The sequence below is a fragment of the Chenopodium quinoa genome, unplaced genomic scaffold, assembly GCF_001683475.1.
Source record: "Chenopodium quinoa cultivar QQ74 unplaced genomic scaffold, ASM168347v1, whole genome shotgun sequence".
NCBI classification, from domain to species: domain Eukaryota; kingdom Viridiplantae; phylum Streptophyta; class Magnoliopsida; order Caryophyllales; family Amaranthaceae; genus Chenopodium; species Chenopodium quinoa.
In genome coordinates, this window is record NW_018743067.1 from 14,666 (window position 1) to 36,972 (window position 22,307).

General features: G+C 33.0%; 2 protein-coding genes across 2 annotated transcripts; both read right to left on the reverse strand.

The window, feature by feature from the left end:
* Positions 1 to 1,222: 1,222 nt before the first annotated feature.
* Positions 1,223 to 5,279, reverse strand: LOC110731424. Its single transcript, XM_021911286.1, has 7 exons — positions 5,266 to 5,279; positions 4,753 to 4,812; positions 2,767 to 4,104; positions 2,587 to 2,688; positions 2,116 to 2,205; positions 1,883 to 2,005; positions 1,223 to 1,794 (listed from the first exon to the last, which is right to left on the reverse strand). Exons 3-7 carry the CDS (start codon positions 4,042 to 4,044, stop codon positions 1,699 to 1,701), a joined length of 1,689 nt encoding a protein of 562 aa, XP_021766978.1. The 5' UTR covers positions 4,045 to 4,104; positions 4,753 to 4,812; positions 5,266 to 5,279; the 3' UTR covers positions 1,223 to 1,698.
* Positions 5,280 to 5,413: 134 nt separating this feature from the next.
* Positions 5,414 to 8,621, reverse strand: LOC110731423 (transcription factor EMB1444-like). The gene is made up of 3 exons (XM_021911284.1): positions 8,354 to 8,621; positions 7,714 to 7,932; positions 5,414 to 5,510 (listed from the first exon to the last, which is right to left on the reverse strand). The coding sequence occupies exons 1-3, from the start codon at positions 8,452 to 8,454 to the stop codon at positions 5,414 to 5,416; spliced, it is 417 nt and encodes a 138-aa protein (XP_021766976.1). The 5' UTR covers positions 8,455 to 8,621.
* Between the last annotated feature and the right edge of the window lie 13,686 nt (positions 8,622 to 22,307).

The following is a 22,307-nucleotide window of genomic DNA, read 5'->3' on the forward strand; positions in this document are numbered from 1 at the left end:
AATACGAGTAAACGAGTAATAATTACTAATTACTCATTCTGATCTATGTTCCATATTTTTCCACCATGAGCTCTTTTTTTTTTTTTTAAATTTTTACGAATGAAATTTTTCCTCAAGCAAATTATCTTGCCTAAGCTAGTTTTATTTTTTAGAATCAATGGTCAAGTTAGTAGCTAGGGTCTTTTACAAAATGGCAAACTAGTCCTTAGCTACAACTATTAGAGTTACTATTACATGAGTACTAATTACTTTTATGTTTTTAGGGACGAGTACTAAGTACTTGTAAGAACATAACAATTTTATTTTTAATTTCTTTTTTAAGCTGTAGGATCTAATCTCTGATTCAGCGTTGACCTACATGACATATGTCACTTGATCACCAACTTTGTATCAATTAAATTAATCACTATGTTTGGATAACCACAGTGAAGAGAAAGCTAAGGGAGGGGAAGGAAAAAAAGAGAAGGGAAAGGGAGGTGAGGGGAGGGAGAAGAAGACCTCCGTTTTCCTTTCAAATCTCTTTAACAATGGAGGGATTTGATTTATTAAAAGTGGAAGGAAAATGGATCCATCCTTTTCCCTCCTTACATTAGATTTTCAAACAAGGGAGGATGCACCCCTCCATTTCTCTCTATCAAACATAGTGTAAAAGTTACGCTTGAGACCCAAAAGCTACTCTTAGTAGCTTTTCAATTCAGGCAAAACTTATTTTGGTTGTTTGACCATATCCAAATGTAATATATTTTTTTTTGTTTTAACAATTGCTTTAATAAGAACTTCATCAGTTAGCTTTGATTTGGTTTGAAGTCCACTGATGCGTAATAGTTTGAGTAAAAATACTCATGTGGTCCTTTGAATTTTTATGGAGCCCTAATGTAATATAGTTTGCCTGTTTGTGTTAAAAAATTTTGGTTGTTTGACCAACTCATCAAAAAGTCAAAGCTAATGAAAAGCTTGGCTAGCTAAATGCCAAACATCCCATTTATCACGCAGTTCTAAATCAATATAGAGTCATAGACTACCAATGTAGGAAATGCATCAATTGTTTATAAGTAGCTAGTACTAACTGTATATATTTCATAATCCTTTATAAAAATATTTCACTAAAAAACTTTATTTATTTATTTTTTTTTTTTCATTTTTATCTTTGAAAACAATATTTGGAAATATAATGAACAAGACTTATATTTTCTACTTGTTCAACAATCTTACACTCAGCTCGTCCCAAATTGTTTACTAATTTTCGAGATTACTAAATGTACAGATGTAAATCCTATGTCCAAAGTATATATCAAATGCGGCTAATACGGAATAATACATTTGCCTTGAAATTTAGACATGCCAGACGTTTATACAATCTTGCTCCTTCCTTAAGACCGCCTTTTGTCCCGCTAACTACACCTTCAACCTAAGCATTGACACACTAATTATCGACTACTTAACCAAAAGACGAATAACTAAACAAACAAACGACGATTATGCATCCAATTAGTGAAGCTGAGTGAAAATAATGTTGTATTAAGACCTCAAAACATAGCTTGGTAGATACAAACTTATTAACTTATTGTACATAATAACAGCTTTCTTTCACTGTTGATCACGAAGTTTGAGTTCTTGTAAAAAACATAGATATCATTCTATCATGTTCTCCTTCATTGCCACTTCAATTCTTAGCCAACGCCGAAAAGGAATACATATTTAAGGACACAGTTGGTCTGTCATCCAGTTACCATTTTGCTGTATTATTCGCATTAGAGGCCAGAATATGTCCAATTTGTTAAACCCCTTTGAAGCCTGTAACCAATATACCGCGATTGTTTAGTAAGAAAAGATTGTAAGTAATTGATGCATAATATAACAACTATAAAGTAACGTATAGTACTTCAACTATGAAGCTTGCCCATTTGTTACGACGATTTTCCATAGCCCCTTTCAAGATGGTCAGTTTTAATTTGTGCATTACTTCTGCTATCTCAAAGAAGGCTCCTTCATCATTGCAGATCATCTGTTCAACAAGTTATATAGAAAACCCAATTTAGTTTAGTTAATTTCTAATTCATACCAGTTTTTTTGGATGATTCGAAGTTCAGTAAAAGGATAATAACAAGCATATACCTGTATCTGAAACTGACTAGGATGTTCCAAATCTTTTACAATAATAGGGCATGCTTTGAAGTCATTTCCACCTTCTAAAGAAACATTATCCTGCAGAAAGTTGAAAAATGTCATTATATTGTTGGAAATTTTATGTTCTTTGAAGGATACAGGGCCAAGAGAAGAAGCTTATATTTGCGAAATCAGCAGGATAGCAGCCTCAGCAGGTAGTTTTTTTAGCCTTGGATCAAGCATCACTCCTCCGGCCTCTTCACATCCGATTCCAAATTAAAATTCCACTTGTCACGAGCAATCGTTGCTTTGAAGGATAACAAAACTTGCTAATTGTAACACATGTGAGTATATGGTAGTTTCTGTACCCTGCTCAAAGTGTTACAGTAGTTTCGAAGATACATACAAATAGGATTTTCTTGAAATCAAAAGGCATGTATAGTAGTAGACTAGTAGTAGTAGTTTTAAGAGTTCATGTACCTCTTGACTTATGAATTGTTTCATTTTCTCTGCTCGTTCTGTCACGCTTTTTAAGAACATCATATGCTTTGCAGTTTGGTCTAGCAGTCCATCAATGCTACTCTGAAGCAAAAAAACTATGGTGAATTTTACAGGACAAATTAGAAAAAAGTAGTAAGTTATTTTACTAGAGCTACTGACATTTGTACCATCTGGGACTAATTTGCGCAACACCTTGAGTCGATCTTGAATAAGTTGTCTATCTCTTGGCCTCGGTCTATCATTACTCTTTGGTTTCTCCTTCTTGCCCCTGCTGTGTTTGGGCTTCTTGAGATTCTTATCGTCAAGCAACTTAGAAGCACGTTCGAGTTGTTGCTTATCTGCAACTGCTGCACTTTCTAAGCTCTCCAATGAGGGGGCTGAAGTCATACCAAACATGGTTTGGTTGTCTGACATAGTGTTGCACTCTTCTGGTACTGAGATGGTATCAGGAGTCGTCTCTGCCAATGAGGTTACAGATGATTTACTAGTTTCACAGCGATTAAAACTAGTACTGTCATAGGAATTATTAACTGAAGTAGCAACCACATCTGCCAACAGATGTTCTTGTTTACCACGTTCATCAACTAGTCCACACGATTCCACTGCTGAAAAACAAAATCCTTCCTGAGAGTACACATTTTCCTTGTTTGTGCATTCTGAGTGCCTATAATCGTACTCATCATACATTATAAAATCTGGCTGAAGAATCGCTGCTTGTAGTTCACAGTCTCTAGGAAAAACGCTGAGATTTCTGCTGCTACTGAGGCCTACTCCGGATTCTACTGTCAGAGAAAATTCTAATTCTCTGAGAACGGAATCAGAACATCTCTGAACACATGTTTTTGCTGAGACTCTAGCATCATCAAATTCTTCTTCATGTCTAGGAAACATCCACATTTCTGCTGCCTCTTCTGGTAGCACACAATCTCTTAGGAAATTGTCGAGATTTCTGCAGTCAGTATGATCTACTCTGAATCCAACTGCAGACGGACATCTCACTTGTTTGTGGACAGAATCAGAACATATTCCACCAGACAAGTCTTCAGATACTCTAGCATCATTAAAATCTTCTTCATGGCAAGAAAACATCCACATTGTTGTTGCATATGGTGTATCAGTGCTAAGAAGTTCGCTTGTAATTGGTTCAATATTGGTATTCAAGTATGGATAAATCATGTTCTGATCATCAATAATACAGGAAATTTCCTCAAGCTCGAGAAAATTATCCTCCATTAAAGGAACAAGTTGATCATAAGTGGCTGGGAAATCGTTTTCTATGAATTCTGCATCATGAATTATATTAATATCCTCATATTCCATACTTTGCAGGTTGTTGTAAGTGAAAGATGATTCATCGTTGTTTTCTGGTTCAGCCATCAGAATCGACGAACAAAGAAGAAGATCATCAGCATAACTAGGCAACGCGATGTTTGTCATGTAGGTATGAGTGAAGAATCTATCTCTAATATCAGCACATACGGCTAGATTTTCATCAACCTAATCAGTTATTAGAAACAAAAGGTATAAGCTTCATACTTTCGTACAAGTGATTGGTGAACAAGGATACTAAAATCTAAATTACAAAAAACAAGTTTGAATCAAAATCTTCCAATGAAACATCATAAATCTACCAATGAGATGCCAAACTTCATACAAGTAGCAGAGAAAGCAGCATGAGAAGTAATCTCCAGGTTGTTTTAGAATTAGTATCTAGACGAAACATGACCATTAGTCAAGTAAGCTAAGCCGATTATCTAATAACCTAAATATAGCCTTATAGGAGGTTGAGACGATGTGACAAGTAAATATGGGCTTAAAAAGGATATTACTTTGTGTATTTTTTTTGTTCATCTAGAGGTTTGTGTTGTTCGATCGGTTTCAAACACAAGTTACATGTGAAGAATGTGAACTGTAATTGAATTGCATAGCATCCCATAAAAGCCCATTTGTTTTTCAACACATGCAAAAGTACTAAAGTGATTCATATATGTATACATGCATAGTCGTATAGATACATAAGCACTATTTATTCTTCAACATATGCATTTGTACCTTTATTTAACTTATAATAGGAGCAATATTGTCCCAATACTATATACCTAATGCGAATATTTTTGAATATTAACAAGGTTATTGATCAGTCACCTTTTCAAATGAGCCCAATTGCAAAACTCCATATGGTAACAAAGGTGCTAGTAAAGTTGTCTGCACAAAAATAAGCAAACAAGTGAGCAAAATGTCTCCTAGATAATTGATGCACCTTGGCAAGCAGGTTGTTAGTGTTGGCTCAAATTAGTTCAGGTCATATAGAATTGATGGGTGCCCCTCATTTGCACCAAAAAAAAAAAAAAAAAAAAAAAAATTGATGAGTCTTGCCACGGGATGAATTCAGTTTAGTTCATGTCATATAAAATAGACGGGTCGTGCACTCGTGCAATGAGTATTCAAAATTTTCATTATTAGTTATTGTTGAGATTTAATTTGATATATTAGTAAAATGCTAAAATGAAATCAAATTTGTGTTAATTTTAACTTGAGTCAAAATCAGATTAACACGTTTAATTCAAGCACAATTGAATGTGAGCTTGATAATTACTCGTATACTCTAATGTGAGATGGATATTATAACATCATTTTTGTATGATGGAATCAACTCACCTTTATTCCTGCTGCAATGGAAGAAGCCAATCATCAGAGTACTGCTTTAAAAAAAAAAAAAAAAAAAAAAAAAAAAAAAAAAAAAAAAAAAAAAGCATTAGTTTAGGAAAATTAAATTTATGATGCAACTTAAAACATAAGGTCAAACTCACCCCGGCCCTAAGTTGGAATTGAGCTGAATTGATTGAATGTCATCTGAATAGATCCAGAAATCACTCTCTGCGAATGCCACTCTTCCCACCATCCTGATTAATATAAGATTCAAGCAAATTACAATTATTGTCAAGCACGCCATTTTTTTTTTTTTTTTTTTTTTGACGGAGCCAATTTGTAGTTATAACTACATCAATTAAAATAAAGTCTTCACGGCGTTGATTGGTACGTGAGATTGGGAGTTATGGAATTAGAGAATATATGTCTTTGATAGTGTTGTGTTATAATTTGTGATTGGAAACTTAAATTATTGTGTTACTAGTAGGGGTGTCAATTCGGTTAAACAGTTCGGGTTTGTGTTGGGTTTATCAGTTTCGGGTTATAACGGGTCGGTTTATAACGGATTGAAATAATAAGCGGGTCGGTTTTGAAAATTATCGGGTCAGTTCGGTTTGGTTTTTTTAATTGCAGTTTCTATTCGGATCGGGTCCTTATCAGGTCGGGTTCTAGTCGGTTCGGGTCATAATCAATTTGGTTGAACTGGGTCGGTTTGAAAACGGGTTTAGCCCATTTAATGTGGGTTTCGGTTAAAAACAGTTCGGGTCTTAATCAGGATGGGTCGTAATTGGTTCGGGTCATAATCAGTTTGGGTTTAACTAGGTCGGTTCGAAAATGGGTTTCGGTTCAAAATAGATCGGGTGAAATCGGGTCCAACCATTATTGTTTCGGTTATAATCGGTTTAGATTGAACTTGGTTGGTTTGAAAACGAGTTTACCCAATTTGAAACGGGTTTCTAATCAAAATCATATCGGGTTAAAATTGAGTCGGATGATTATCGAGTCGAATTAGTCAGATAATGGGTAGGAACGAGTCATGTTATAATCAAGTCAAGTCATAAATAAGTTGGGTTTATCGAGTAGTGGGTTGAAACAGATTAGATCATAAACATATTGGGTAACAGGTTGTAAATGACTCAATCATAACGGGTTACGGGTTTTAAACGGTTTGGTCATAACGGGCTACGGGTCGTAAACGGTTCGGTCACAACGGGTTACGGATTATAACCGGTTCGGTCACAACGGGTTACGGGTTGGAACGATTTAGGTTTATCGGATTTTTATCGGGTTTTAACGGTTTTCGGTTTAAAACGGGTCGGGTTACTATCGGGTTTAAACGTAATCGGTTTGGGTTGCTTTCAGTTTCGGATTGTAACGGTTTGGCTTGATAACGGGTCGGGTTAGTAACGGTTTGCACAAATTCGGTTTAGTTCAGTAACGGTTTGGAAAAAATTGGGTCGGGTCAGTTTTCGGTTTCCAAAAAAACGGGTTTTAAACAGTTCAGTTCCTTTTCGGATCGGTTCGAAACAGTCGAGTTTAACGGTTTGGGTCAGAAACTGACAGCTCTAGTTACTAGCTAATAGTTATTCATCATATCCTTGTTCAATATGCTTGTGACATAATGGAAAAAATATTTTAACACCATTAACGAAAATCTGTCTCAAAAGATAATTTTATGTAGATGTTTTTGTTGCGAAGGTCTTTTTTATAAAAAAAAAAAAAAAAAAAAAAAAGGTGGGTCCTTTTTATCATATTTGGGCTGTGGACGTGTGGTGTTTTGACCAGATTTTAGCCATTTGACTTTTTTCTGCCCAAAAAAAATAAAAAAATCACGTGCACATGACCACTTAAAATTCGTTTTATTTTATTTTGACTTTTACCACATGCAATAAACGAAAAATTTGCTTTTACCATCTCTATAAAAAAAAAAGTTTTATTTTACCACCATATATAAAAAAATAAAAGTTAGCTTTTAACACTTATCACGGCCAACTAACGGATTCCGTCTATATCCGTTAGTGGTGCCTAACATGTCCACGAGTCACCATAAAACCCAATAATATGGTAACTCGTGGACATGATAGGCCCTACTAACGGATTTATAGACATAATCCGTTAGTTGGCCCGGATTGGTGGTAAATGCCAATTTTCATTTTTTTTTATGTGCTGGTAAAATAAAACTTTTTTTTAATTTTTATAGAGGTGGTAAAAGCAAATAAGTGGTGTTTTGGAGGTGGTAAAAATCAAAATTTCATTTTTAATTAGCAATTAACTACAAACCTCACTTTTAAGTTGAGTAATCACTAAAGTTGTTGCTTGGCTAACTCTATATATATATAGTCTAGTTGAATAGTTGATCTCCATATTCAAACGAACAAACACCCCATCATAATAATCATAAATTCATAATTATTCCATTCTTCCGAAATAAATCAAATAGTGTAAGAGAGATCATACCCCTCTCCTAGCAAATATTGACAACATGACATATCAGCAACTGCAAATTCAATAGGATATCCTACTCCCAAGGATTGTACACCATCACAAATGTTTATTGCTTCATATCCAAAACTTTGTATGTCTTCTTGACTTGATGAGTTATTAGGATTGCTTGATAGACATGGTTGCTGTAACGACCTATCGGAGTCGCAATACACATCTTCACAGGTCAATACCCTATTGAAAATAATCAAGTTTTAGAGTATACATGGTGAACAACTATGTTTATATCCAACAATCATTACAACCTATCAAACATTTAGCAAAGACTATTCCATATATTCAATCCGATACGTGTATAGTGTTAACGTCTATTGACCTTTCTAAAGGTCTCAACAATTCTACATACTACATCCGTTGTAATTTTTGAAAATTTTATATCTCACAAATAATACCCAAAACTTGCATGTGTAACAATATATAGCATATGTAACAATGCTACTTTATATCCCTTGTAAAATCATCAAATTTCCATTATATAGCAGAGTACATATTAAATTTTTGAGAAAATGACAACTTTTTTAGAACATCAAGTGATTAATTAGAGGTGGGGATTATATAATAATATTATATGACCAAAAACGAAAGAATATCTTACTTGTAGTTTTCTACTTGTTGAAGCTTCCAAAACACAGCATAGCTCCATTGAGAACTAATGCAGAGATTTTTAAGCAATTGCCTTAAGGCAACAGTTTCCATCAGCCAAGATTAGTCGTATTATAAAAGTTATGATTTCTTAAAACAAAATTGAACTGACCAATATATTGCAACACTTTCTAAGTTATATAATCTTCGTTAGCTACCACTGTATGAAGCTCCTCCGGCTTGTCGAACTCGAAAACTTGCCCTTCTTTTTAGCAATGGCCACATCCAAGAAGCAACCAGCACATTGCTAAGTTTAACTCACTTTTTTCATCAAGCAATTTGCCATTTAATTTGTTGTTCATAAAAACTTTGTGTTATACGTACCACATGTAACAATCTTCACTCGCAAAATGATCTGCGCAAACAAGATCGTGACAACAATTAGCACCTAAAGGCAATTTTCCATGTACGTTCAGTTGTAAGAATTGTAAATTGTACATTGTACATTCAAGATTATTAATAAATAATTGAAAATCCTCGCATCTAAAAGGACATTATGCATGAATTGAAGAATAAGTACGTAACATGATAGTAATTTGTGTAGAACTATCCGGAAGATAGGGTGTTTTGTGAAAAACTACCCATTTTTTTAAAAATTGTTTACAACTACCCGAAGATTGAAAACGTTTGGTTAGCACTACCCAATAACGTTTTCCGTCCATTTTACACGTTAGTGGGGCCCACTTTTAACCTTTCCCACCCAATTTACTCCCCCCAACTACCTTTTCTTTCTCCTCTTCAATTCCTTCTTAATTTTCCCCCCCTTCTCACTGAAAAATTTAGATTCAAGAATTCAAGCAAGTGAACACAAATTTAGGTAATCTTTCACAATTTTGTACTAATTAATTGTTTTTCGCATTTGTTTACAAGTTTTAGAAGAATGCAATTTAAAGAATTAGGCTTTAAATTTCTGATTCAAATTAGGGTTTATGAGTTCAATCAAATTTGGGGGTTTTTATTTTTAGGGTTTAGGAATTCAATTGAGTCTTTGATTTGGGTTATTTTGGGTTACAGATTGAGTTGTGAAGCATTTTTAAGTACTTTATATTACTAATTGACATGGTAATTGGTAGGATGTCGAGTTCATTATACCACTTCTCTATGCAATATCATCCAAACAAGTGCAATTGTGGCATTCCACCAAAATTGGAGACGTCGTCGTGGACTACAAAAAACTCTGTGAGAAGATTTTTGGCTTATAAATTCTATGATGCTGCATTTGGTAGAAGAGGATGCAAAATTTTCAAATTGATTTTACCGGAAGTCTTGGGAGAATTTGAAGGTCAATTGAGGAGAGTAAAAGAAGAGAATGAAGGAAGAGGTGGAGTAATAATGGAGGGAAATAAAAGAGGAGAGAGAAAAGGTAGGTGGGGGAGTAAATTGGTGGGAAAGGTTAAAAGTGGGCCCCACTAACGTGTAAAATGGACAGAAAACGTTATTATTGGGTAGTGATATCCAAACGTTTTCCATCTTCCAGGTAGTTGTAAACATATATAAAAAAAAAATGGGTAGTTCTTTACAAAACACCATATCTTCCGGGTAGTTTTACACAAATTTTCCTTTTATTATTAGTCATGTTTATCAGTGTACAAATTCAATCATTGATATATGTAATTACAGAGAATCAAAAAAATTATGAAAAGATGATATTTTAAAAATATATATCTTGGTGAATCTAACAAGATCCCACATAAATATATGTCTATATCTTTCATTATGTATAAAACACTAAATATGATCTAAGAAAAGTCTGTGAATAGTGCTAAAGTTAACAATAATCTATTAACTAAAAAAACAGGGGTAGTATATTGTGTGTAATTTTTTTTTTTTTAGGAAAAGTATATTGTATGTAATTATTATGTCATCATGTCATTTACTCCCTAGCCGGGTGAAAAAGAGGGATAGAGAAAGAAGTTTAATATGTGGTGAGTTAATTTTATCATCTTACATCAACAATTTCATCTTCAATTCTAATACATAGTAAAAATAATAAAAACTACATTCATCAACAATTGCATTATTACTAATTATTATAGGTTGAAGTAATGCAAGTAAATATTAAAATTACATTCAGATCTCACACACAATGATCATGATCCAGCTTATTTTTTATTGTAAATGTCTTATTACTTTTGCCTAAGGTTGAAGTTTGCAAAAATTTTCATCAATCTTTGACTTTGATTTTAATACATCAAAATATTACAAGTATATACTTATTTGATTTAGATACAAAATCAACATTAATCTATCAATTTTTGTCATGAAACGCACACGATGTCTCTTACAACTTCTCCCTTAGCTTACATACATCAAGAACTTACCCTTTATTACAACAAATTAAACTACCTTTAAGCATAACTAATTAAGGCAAAGCGAGCTGAATAAAACTAGGAAGTACTCATCATCTACAAAGTTAAACATTATTGAAAATCTTAATTAAACATGCATAGTCTATATATGAAAGTAAAGTAAAAAAGAAAAATAAATAAATAAATAATTAACAACCAAAGACAGCATATATAGTTTCAAATATTCATATAGTACAACTTTAAGAAATATATTTAATGTTTATATGACGTAATATATGCAAATAACAAACGCTTAAACAAGGGATGGTCGAAAACAGAAATATTACCGGCTTGGAGAATCTAGATGTCTGAATATCAAAGACATGCATAAATGTTGTTAGTCAATAGCCCTTCATCTTCAATTTATTCCACAAAGATTTATATTCGATTACTAGAAATTAAAAAAGAAAAATATCGATCAATTTAGAGAGGGAAAATTAGAGATTAGAAGATGAATAAATTGATGAAATATATTTGGTGGATTTATAAAGAGAAATAATGTTTTTTGATTTACTAATAGAGGTATCTCGGTTGCAAGTCGCCGCTTATTTGTATTAATTTTTCTGTTTTGGGGTTTAATATAATTAATAATTTGGTGTGACGTAAAGTTGACAGATCTATTAAGGTTTTTTAATTTAGTGATGAGCTGTGGTACACTTAATTTGTCCACTTACTTTTTGTCCTTTGTTGAATTTGTATAATTAGAGTATTGTCTTTGGTTGATTTTGTAATAGAGTATTGTATTTTTCAATATGGAAGCTGAGAAGATATCAACCTACTACGGAGTACTATTTCATGTTTTATACTCCAAACTTAATGCTTGGCTCATTTGGTTATTCTTGTCTTAAATTATAATGTTATTGAGGAGATTTGAAGGTGAAGGATTCTATTCATTTACGTATTTTCCTTATTTTCTAGTGTTTTATGTAAAAATTGATGTTTGATTGATCGGAGTCTTGAATAGAAAAAAAAATAATAATAATAAAAAAAAAAACCCTATGTAAGCAATGTCTCGGTTTTAAACTAACATTAGACCAGCAAATTAGAATATATACTAGTTACATGTTAATATGCAATTTTGATATACTCCATATTATTAGATTGCAGCTAAAACACATACTTAAAAGCATAGACATTATTACTCGTATAAGGGTAAAATTATATGTAGCCCTTATGGCTAAAATAAACATTAAACATCTTCTTTTATTATTTTCAATGTGTGGTTCCTACAGGCGTTGGTACCTTGCATCGTACAGCCGTTTCGCGAAAAGAACATATTACACACATGTAAAGAACATACTGTTGTAATGAAAAGAACATACTATTAAAAAGTAATGAACACATATCTAAAGTAAAAAAGAACATATTTATATTAAAAAAGAGTGAAAAGAACATATGTTCATGTTCTTTAATTGTCAGTGTAATGTACTTTTATTTGTGATATAATGTTAATTACTTATTGTGAAATGTTCTTTGATTTTTTTTTTTGTTTAAATTATGGTGAATATACATAAATCATGTTCATTACATAATATTTTCATGTTCTTTATAAATATTAGGGATGTTCTTTAGATGTATAAAAAAACATAAAATTAGATGTTCTTTACAAAACAGTCATATGTTCTTTACAAAACAACTTTATGTTCTTTAAAAAACTGCTACATGTTCTTTTCGCGTTTTTTGCCTGGACCTTGCTAGGTACAGGCGACTATACCTTAAAATTAGAGTCTCCCACATATCACCACAGGTTGGTATAAGTGGGCAAACCCCATAACAAATTAAAAATTAGAAGGGAAGTATAAGAAAAGCTACACTTCCAAATTCCAAATTACTTTGTTGGAATTTGATAGCCGAGATATAAGTACAAATCTTATAATCTAACCAATTAATTAAGTAGGCAATTACTCCCTCAAATATAGTTCTTGTTTTTGTTTTGAGGCCTCTCCAAAAGTTGTTCCCATTTCTATATTTTCATTTTAGACACTATGAAAATAACAAATTACCTTCATATTTTTTTTTAATTCACTCAGCTACAATATTTTCTCTAAGCTATTTATACTACCCTTTACCCTTGAGCATATACTTTATACTTTATAGCTACAATTTTTTTTATGTTTATATTATTTAATTTGCGGTTCACTCATATATCTTATACATTCCTCTCTTTTTATGTACTTTCTCCTTCCAATTCCCAACTCTTAACTTGTGTTTGTGTCAAATGGAAATGATCTTTACTTGAGAACTGATGAAGTACTATTTGGTACGATTTCAAATAAAATGTTAGAATGAGACAAACATAAGAGAATAGAGAGAGTATAAACTTAAACTATCAAGTATGCGTAATGTCAACTTGATAATAATTTTTCCTTAGATCACTAATTCACCAGATACTGCTGAAATATTCTGTATTTATATATTAATTCACTAGAAACTGTCCAAACTGATACTGATCAGTAATTCAATTAATTCTGCTAGACAATATTATTATAACAAGTTTGACTAAGTTAACCAATCATGAAATCACTTAATTATTATATAATAGGGTATTATGTGTCACCAACCATGCACATAGCCAGAATCACTTAATTGTATCCGTTAATTGACCACTAACGAGATGTAGTATATACCGAATCTCTAAGAATATATAGGCACACATATAGCCTATGTCAAACAAGAATCTATAATAACGGAGTATCCAACAAATCTATCGAGAGGCAAATTACGCAATGGATTGGATTGTTAATGGGGCATTTAGTTTATGATAGTATGGATATTAATGTTTGTGATAATTCTAGTTTGTATTCTATTCTTTTGACTGACACATTAGAGATACCCTCGTGAGGAGGCTTCCTAATAATTTTTAATCTTACCATTAAAAAAAAAAACATAGCCTATGTCAAACAAGAATCTATAATAATATGAATAATAAATAAATAAAGTAGATCTGAGGGTGCAAATAACTAAATAAGAGGATTCTTACTATTATGAAAAGGAAAATTGCCCGAAATAATCCCACCATTGGCTCGTCCGCCAAAAATAATCCCACCTTTGGATTATTTTTAAATAATCCGACCTTTACATCCACTTCGCTCCTACTGGTCCTAGTGACCTGTAACCGATTGAGTAGGTAATTTTTTTTAATTAAGTTTAATTTACACACGTGTCATGACGTGCGTGATTGGTCAAAAAATAATTTTTTATTTTAATTTTGTTTAAGAATGATTATTAATAATTAACATTAATTAATTTTAATTTTTTTACTTTAAAAAAACCTAAAATTAACCCAGACCCTAGCCCACCGCGACCTCAGCCACCTCCCCACCCCTACCACCAGCGCTAGACGAGGCCTAGAGCAGCCAGCTTCGCCGCGCCGTTCTCCTACTCGGAGCTGCTCTCCAACCCTCCCCTACCCTTTTACCCACCACAACCATTAATGAAATCAGGTGTGAAGAGATGTTGTTTTAAAGAATACTACAAGAAGGGGTTGAATTGTAGTATGAGAATTTAGCCAAACTTTTTGCGGAATTAAAATTAAGTTAGCTAAAGGAAATGAAAGATTAACTAAAGGAACTAAAGAATGCAAGAGAGTTTTAACGTGGAAAACTCCTTGCCCTAACAAGGAGAAAAACCACGACCACTTGGGATTTTGGGAAAAAGAATCGATCTTCACTATAATAGGGCAAATGATCCTATTACAAGCTAACAACTCAAAACTCAAGTTCCTCTACGAACTTGAGACCCTGAGGAACAAGTCACCCAACTTGTTACTCTTCTCTTCTCTTTCTCTCTTCTCACTTCTCTGTTCTCTCTTCTCTTTCTCTTCTCTTTCTCACTTCTCTTTCTCATACACAAAAGTTCACTCGAACTTCCCCATTCTCCAAATTACAACTCGAACGATCGAAAAACAAACTCTAGTATAAGAACATTAAGAGCACTCTAATAACTTGTGTGAATTGACACTTGACTCGATTTGAAGCTTGAAAACTTATGTGAGCAAGGGTAAGTATGTAATACCCCGTATTTTTATGTATTTTTATAAAGTATTTAAGTATTAATAAAATGTATTGTCAAGGGCTCAAGTATTTTAATTAAATATTTTAAAGGGTCAAAGTATTTTAAATATAAAGTTTTATAAAAGTAAAATATGTTTTGGGCCAAACGTTTATTAATTATTGGCAATGAAAATTATTCCTACATACTCTTATTGGAATAACCCATTCCAAAACCCATAACTTAAGCCCTATCCCATAACTCAAGCCCACATTTTTTATAAGCCCAAATTTAACCCTACACTCTCTATTCTATAAGTACCCCATGAATCCCCAAAAATTTCCCACACAAAAAGGAGACTTGGTTCGAGAATTGTTGTAGAGTACTCGTTATTTTAAGAGCTTATTTGAGGTACGTTCGCGTACTTAGCATATTTTGATGATGTAGAATCATGCTAGGCTTGATTTCAATCAATTACAAGTAGTATCATGCTAAGATTTATGTATGGAATTGTGAATTAATGGTGTTTGGTGATTGAATGGTGAAGCATGAATTATTTGTGATGTTTATGGATTGGAAAATTATATTTTTGGCATGTTGTGTTGAACCACATTTTTATTTATGGCATGTTAGAAGGCATGATTAATTAAACTACATGTTTAATTATGTTTGGAATACTGAAAAGGAATTTTATTATGGTTCAAATAATTTTTATTGATGCTTTAAGCAGGAGGAAGAAGCTATATAAGTGTCTATGTACACAAGGAATAAATTGTATGTTGGTGCCTTTGTGCACTTAAGGTGTTTTTAACACCGAGGGATAGGATTTTTGGCGCATTATGCGTTTAAGGTGTCTTTGACACTGAGGTAGAATTAAAAAGGGTTCAACATTAAATAATATGTGGTCACTAAGTGTACAAGAATTAATTTGGTATGTTTGGTTGATTGAATAATTATTGTTGATTGTTATCTGATGCTTTGAGAGTCATCACCAAGTCCAATAAAAGGTAAATAACGTAAAGTGAAAGAGATTACGCACCAAAACTCTTGGAACGTATATACCTTGAGTATGAACAATGGGGGGAGTTATGGGGTTTTATATTTAACCATAACTTCTAATGGAGTACAGGACGCTGTGCATTCCTTTTATTTATTATTATGCGCAGGAATTCCACCACCTTTGAGTGGTTTTGTCGCTGGCACGGTTAGCTCCCGTGTCAGTTAACCTCAATTTATTTGGGGGAGGTAGTAGGAGGAAACCCGTTCGATGCGTAATCAACGCTTAATAAATTATTTAGTGTCTAGTTAAAAGTCTTGATGAATGTTGTGTGTGCTTGTTCACAGGTGTATTGAGGTAAGTGTGTGTTGATAAGTGAAAGCATGATAGTGTGTTTAATTACGCTTATATACTCAGCTTTGTTGATTGTGTGTGTTTGTGTGTTTTTGGCCATGTCTTTATCTTGGCCCTATGATGACCCAATTTTAATGGAGAGTAGTGGAGACAAGTAGAGATAAGCTTTTCAGGTATTGAGGCATATTCATGATGGGGCACGAGTGAAGAGCGAATCATGCTAGTTTATATTAGTTACAATGTGTTTCTGCTTTAATTATTTATGCTAATATTTATATGTGGAGCTAACATCAAGTTTTGGATTTGGTTTGGTTTTTAATAAGAGCCTTTAATGGTTCCAAGTTGTAGGTTGATTTTCATTTTACTTCGCTCATTTTGGTTTTAACTTTACTTTCGTTTGGTTAGCTTTTCAAGTTGGTTTGTTTTGGAAAGGTTTTTAAAATTAGTCTTCCGCTGTGTATCTTTGATATTTGCCTTAACCGTTTCCACGGTGGCGGTAATGTCTTAGATATTCCTATTTAAAGTTTTATACAGGGCAAAACAGGTATTTTAAAATAAAGGAATTTCTAGGGTGTTACAAAGTGGTATCTGGGAGCTTTGGTTGAGATTTTATTACCACTAAAGCAAAAAAAAAATATGTATTTTAAATTTTTTTGTTTTAAAACTTGGCCAAGTGCTTATTTAATTAAACGGTGTTAAACTAAATTGTTTTGAATTTTATTTTTGTTTTTATTTTAGAAATGACCAATTTTTTTTTTATGAAGAACATTCGAATTTTTTTTAAGAAAGCCGAAAATTTTTCGGTCTTTTTCAAAGCTTATTTTTGAATTTCTCTAAAAAAAAGGGAGTAAAAAATATTTTTAGTTTGTTCATGTTGCAGGAAAGCAAGGATTGAGGTAAGAAATATGTGTTAAAAGCTTTTATAAGCATGTTGGTGAGCTTGGGTAGGAGAAGAAAGGGCGTATAGGCTAGAATTTAATTTTTTTTTCTATGTGCATATATATGTATTTTTTTAAGAGTGTTCAAGCATGTTGTATGACTAAATGTTTATTGATGACAACATGTAACATGTGAATCATTATATGTGAGCTATCAAGATTGTTTGATTGAACATCGAACTTAATTTTCTGCAAGAACTGTATTATATGGTTATGGGAAGGGTTTGCTATTGGTAGTTGATCCCGTTTTCTTGTAGGATCCCTAAACCTATACCCTGCGAGTTTCTATAATGAGAATTTTGAGGAATGTTAAGGATTTTGAGAGTTCAATTTCTTATGTTAGGATGGTTCGCTTTAATGGTCTTATTTGAGATGTATTTTCGAAGAAATTTTGGATGCACATCATCACATGAATGTGAGTATTGTTTTTGACATAATTTGTTGTTAAGATACGTTGTGTAGATATTAAAAATGAGTACTTTGAGTTTTATACACTGTGTATGGAGACACCAAGTTATAAGGATAAAGAGATTGATTTTAATGCATATGGTTAAGGAGCTTAAGGATGAAATCATTTGGGATATTATCTATTCTGAGGAACATGTTTTGTCTTTGAGTATGAGTTTGAATTGGAATCGAAATTAATAAGAGCCCAAATGAGGTGAGCATAGAAATTGATTTGAGATGAGTAATGATGAAAATTATTATATGAGTTGAGGGATACTCAATGTGGATCAATTGAAGTTTGACATTTTAAGCTTAGTGACTTATCATTTCTTATGATTAAAGTTATTTAATTTGGGATGGAGAATTGAGCATATATATTTTAATATATATCGGGAGTTTTGAGAAGTTATGATCTTTTAGAATATCGAGGACTCTTGTTATGTTGGACCTTAAATACATTGTCACATGTTCAACCTTGAGAATATTGACATATGTTATTTAGGAGTTATGAGTATTTATTCTTTCACTTGGGATATGAGGATAATTTTTTACTTAAAGGAGACATTATGGCTAACAATGCTATCATTTTGGAGAAAATTCTTGAATATATTCACCTAATCTTTTAGAGTTGTTAAACAACCTTATGATTTCTATTGTTTTCCAATGCTACTCATTTCTTTCTTCCCTTTGTGAGTAGCAGTTAATGGGGATATTTTTTATATTTTTTATATTTTTTATTTTTGATTGTTTGTTTAAGTATATGAATCTTGGTTGTTTATCAATCAAGATTTTATGTATTCGAATTATTGGGAATGAGGACATAAAAAAAAAAAAATTTTACCTCAAACCTTAATTCGAATTAAATTATAATTGTTTCTTGATTGAGTTTAATTTAGTGGTTGGTGTTAGTTGATTTGAATAAGAGGAAGCTAAGTGATTCAACCCAACCTATATAGCAACCAGTTTTATCATCAAGAAAGTATGGTAACAAGAAGCAATTTTAGTAATGGAATTATTTGGACAAGGTAGTAAGACAAGCTTGACAGATTGTCAAGGAGGCAAGGATGATATAACCACCAACAATCCCATAGTGGGAAAAGGTGAAACAAGATGGTGTTAAGAAGTGAAAACTATATATATACCAAAGGGAGATCAATCCCTGAAGTTTTGACGGTTGAGTTAAAGAGTTATACAAGTTGTTTAAAAAACAATTTGTGTCTTGAGAATTTGAGGGTGAATAAAAGTTTTTATGGTAAGTACTGGAGAGAGTTGATTTTTTTACCATATCAGCGGGTGAACAAGTTATGAATACATGATCTTATTTGGAGATGTTTGAGATAACAAACCCGAAATAAGTTTTACCAGTTTTTCATGCAGATAGGAAAAAAAATAGTGAGGTTTAATTAAGTGGACATGAAAAGATTACTTGGTTTCGAGAAGTACTCCAAGTTGTTAATATCTCTTGGTATTCAAGAAAATGATATTACTTTAAACTTAAGGGAATGAGTTGAAGGATGGCGAACTATGAGTTTAAGGGTGGTTTTCAAGACATAAAGTCTTTGGGAGTTCGATTGAATTGAATTATAAATAATCAATTCATATATTAGCTAAAAGAAAGGTGAGATCAAAAATAAAGATAAGGAATCAAATCAAGAAAGAAGGTAATAGGCGAAAGTTCAACAAAATGGCTAAAGAGCTTTAAAGGAATATTTTGGAAATGATAAAAAAAAAATTTGAAAAGCGGCTTGAGTAACTCTTGAAACTTAAGGAAATTTGAATTATGAAGACGCTGTATACCTGAAAGTGTCGAGAATATTGAACTATGGATGTAAAAATGTCATAAAGGAGAAAGTGTTTATGACAAGGTTTATGAATTTGATTGAGATGTGTTGAAATAACTTGAGTAAGGATTGTATATGAGGTGATTGAAGTTGAGATTATTTAGGGGTCACGAGATTTATTCAAGGGATGCTAGAAGAAAGATTATGGATTTAATTGGAGGAAAGATGTAAGCATGGGAAAATAAGCAAGGATATAAAGGTTAAGTGAAGTTGGAGGTATTATATGGACATATTTGCGTGTGGAGAAAGGGTTAATGTTGCATTGATTAAAGGGGGTTGAAAGATACTATTGAAGTCATTGAAAGAAGGTTCATCACCCTGGAGAGCGCATGTAATTGTTAAAGAAAGGAATGGAAGTGTCTGTAAAGTGCCTATGGTGGATTGATCAATGTGACAAAGAAGTATAATTATCCTTTTCTTTAAAGCGACGATTTATTTGATTAAATGAAAGGAGCAAATATAATTTTGAGATTTGACTTGAGGATAGAACTACTAAGTAAAAAATATTCGAAAGAGGATATTTAGAATTTGGCGCTTATGACAAGGTTTGGACGATTCGAGTTTTCATTTTTGCCTTTTGGGATAATGAATCACCTATAATTTCCATGGACTTATGGAATTCAGTATTTTCATTGAAGGTATTTTGGTGAATTCTATGAATGGGAAGGAAAGGACGATGTGAACATCTGTAATAAAACGTGTTGATGCTTAGAGAGAAGCAAATGCACGCAAGTTTTTCCCGAGTGTGAGTTGTGATTGAGAAAGGACCATTTAGGGAAACCTCGCGATAAGAGGAAAAGTTTATATAACAGGGATAGAAGCGGTGAATTATGGACTCCGTGATAAAACAATTGTAGTTGAGGTTTAAGTTGGACAACGGTGTGGAAGATTTTGATAGATTCGAAAGGATTATTAACAAGTGAATGCCCTGGCGAAGAATAATTGGAAGTTCATGGAAAGTAATAAGTGTGAAATAAATTTGTATAAATTAATGATTATTTGTGAATGAATTTTAAAGTTTAAAGTTTGAGATAGAATCTCACACATAAGGGTTTAAAAATGTAACAAAAATTATCGGAGTTGATAAAGGACCGTGGAAGAGACATTGAATGTCATTGAAAGGGAAGCAATGTATTGGGCAAATGCGTTGCTAATAATGTTAAAGTTAAGGAGGAATAAGGACATTAATCTCCTCAAAATTGTTGGAAAAGGAAAGCTAAAAAAATGTTGGGGTAATGACAGCATGAGACCAACAATATTCGAGGAAATGAAGAAAAAAAATCAAGTAGAGAGTGTGAATTTGATCGAATTTGTAAGAGGATATGTCACTTTAATATTCATGGAGATAAAGCTTGAGTATACTTTGTAAGAGTAAGAAGTTTAAAGGAAATATAATGGAAGGAAATGTAATATAACTAGGAAAGAACAAGCTGCAAAAATGATTTGGTAAAGGTGTATTGATGGTTTAGAGTGATTAATGTATTCGGATTGTGGTGGATAGATTGTCTAAGTCCGCAATGTTTAAAACCCAATGAAGGAGACTTCAAAGATGGAGAAACTTGCGAAGGCTTACATCAAATTCGTTGTGAGATTACATGGAGTTCCTGAAAATATCATGTCAAATAAAAAATTCCTAGTTTTCTTCAATCCTAGAAGGAGGTATATAGGAGAACTTTGGTAATACATTGGAGACGATTATAACCTCCACCCATTGGTATAATAACGAAATAATATTTGGCAGGGGAATTTATGCAGAAAACAAGCGTATTCAATTTCAGAAAAGGATGTAACAAAGTCACCATACAAGCCAGCAATGGTATGAAAACATTTTGAGGTTGGAAAAAAAAAACCATGAAAGTTCACTATGTTGGGGAACATTAGTGACCGAAGCAAGAAAAGTATACATGAATGGATTTGATCTGAGTAGTGCAAGTTAAACAACGGACAAGGCACAAGTGTTATTGAAAGTGTAACCCATAAGACAAAAGATGAATTTTGGTAAGAAAGAAAATTTGAGCCAAAGTATATAGAAATATATATGAATTTGCATAGAATTGTGATAAGTGTTTTATTTGTCCACTTATCATGGCTTTCTAAACACAATTTTGTACTCTTTCCCCTACTTTAATCCCTTTTTCTAACTCCTTTTGTGCTAATTTGCATCTTTTGGCTTCCCCGTTTCTTTTTATGTGTGTGCTCGTGCTTGTAGGTACAATGAAAAATGGGCTAAATAGCATAAACATGAAGAAATACTCTTAGTAAGCAAAGGAAAGCAGGAGCGGGCGTGCACCAAAGAAGGAGCGGGCGCTCCTACCTGAACTGCCACATTCTGTCTCCCCCTGCACATATAGGAGCGGGCGTGCACCTAAGAAGGAGCGAGCGCTCCTACCAGAACTGCCACATTCTGCCTCCCCCTGCACATATAGGAGCGGGCGTGCAGCCTTAAAGGAGCGGGCGCTCCTCCCTGTTTTCCTACATTATGCCCAAACTGCTGCAAGAGGAGAAGACATGCTGAGAGCCCAGGAGCGGGCGCTCCGCACAGAGGAGCGGGTGCTCCTCTTGTTCTGAAGCCCGATTTTGACGAATTTTACGATGTAATTTTTGGGCATATAAATAGGACGGTTGACTTCAGATTTTAAAATCTTCTTTCCCTTTAGTTTTCTTAGGCCCTTAGTTTCTCTCAACCCTCATTAATTAGCTTAGATCTTCTCAACCCAATCATTGTAGTAGATTAATTGAAGATTGTTCTCTTGAATTCAACAATTTCTCAACTTTGAAGCATTTTAAGTAATCTCTTTCCTTTATCTCTTACTCTTTAATTTCAGTTTTTATTTAATTTGAATTGTTAAATTCCTCTCTTGATCTTACTTAATTGTTGTTGCATGTCCAATCTACCTTATTCCTACTACTCCTCTCAACTTTTTTAATTTAATGTTTGAATTGGAACTTGTTGTTTTGATGTCCTTCACCATGTTTAGTGAGTAGTTAATTA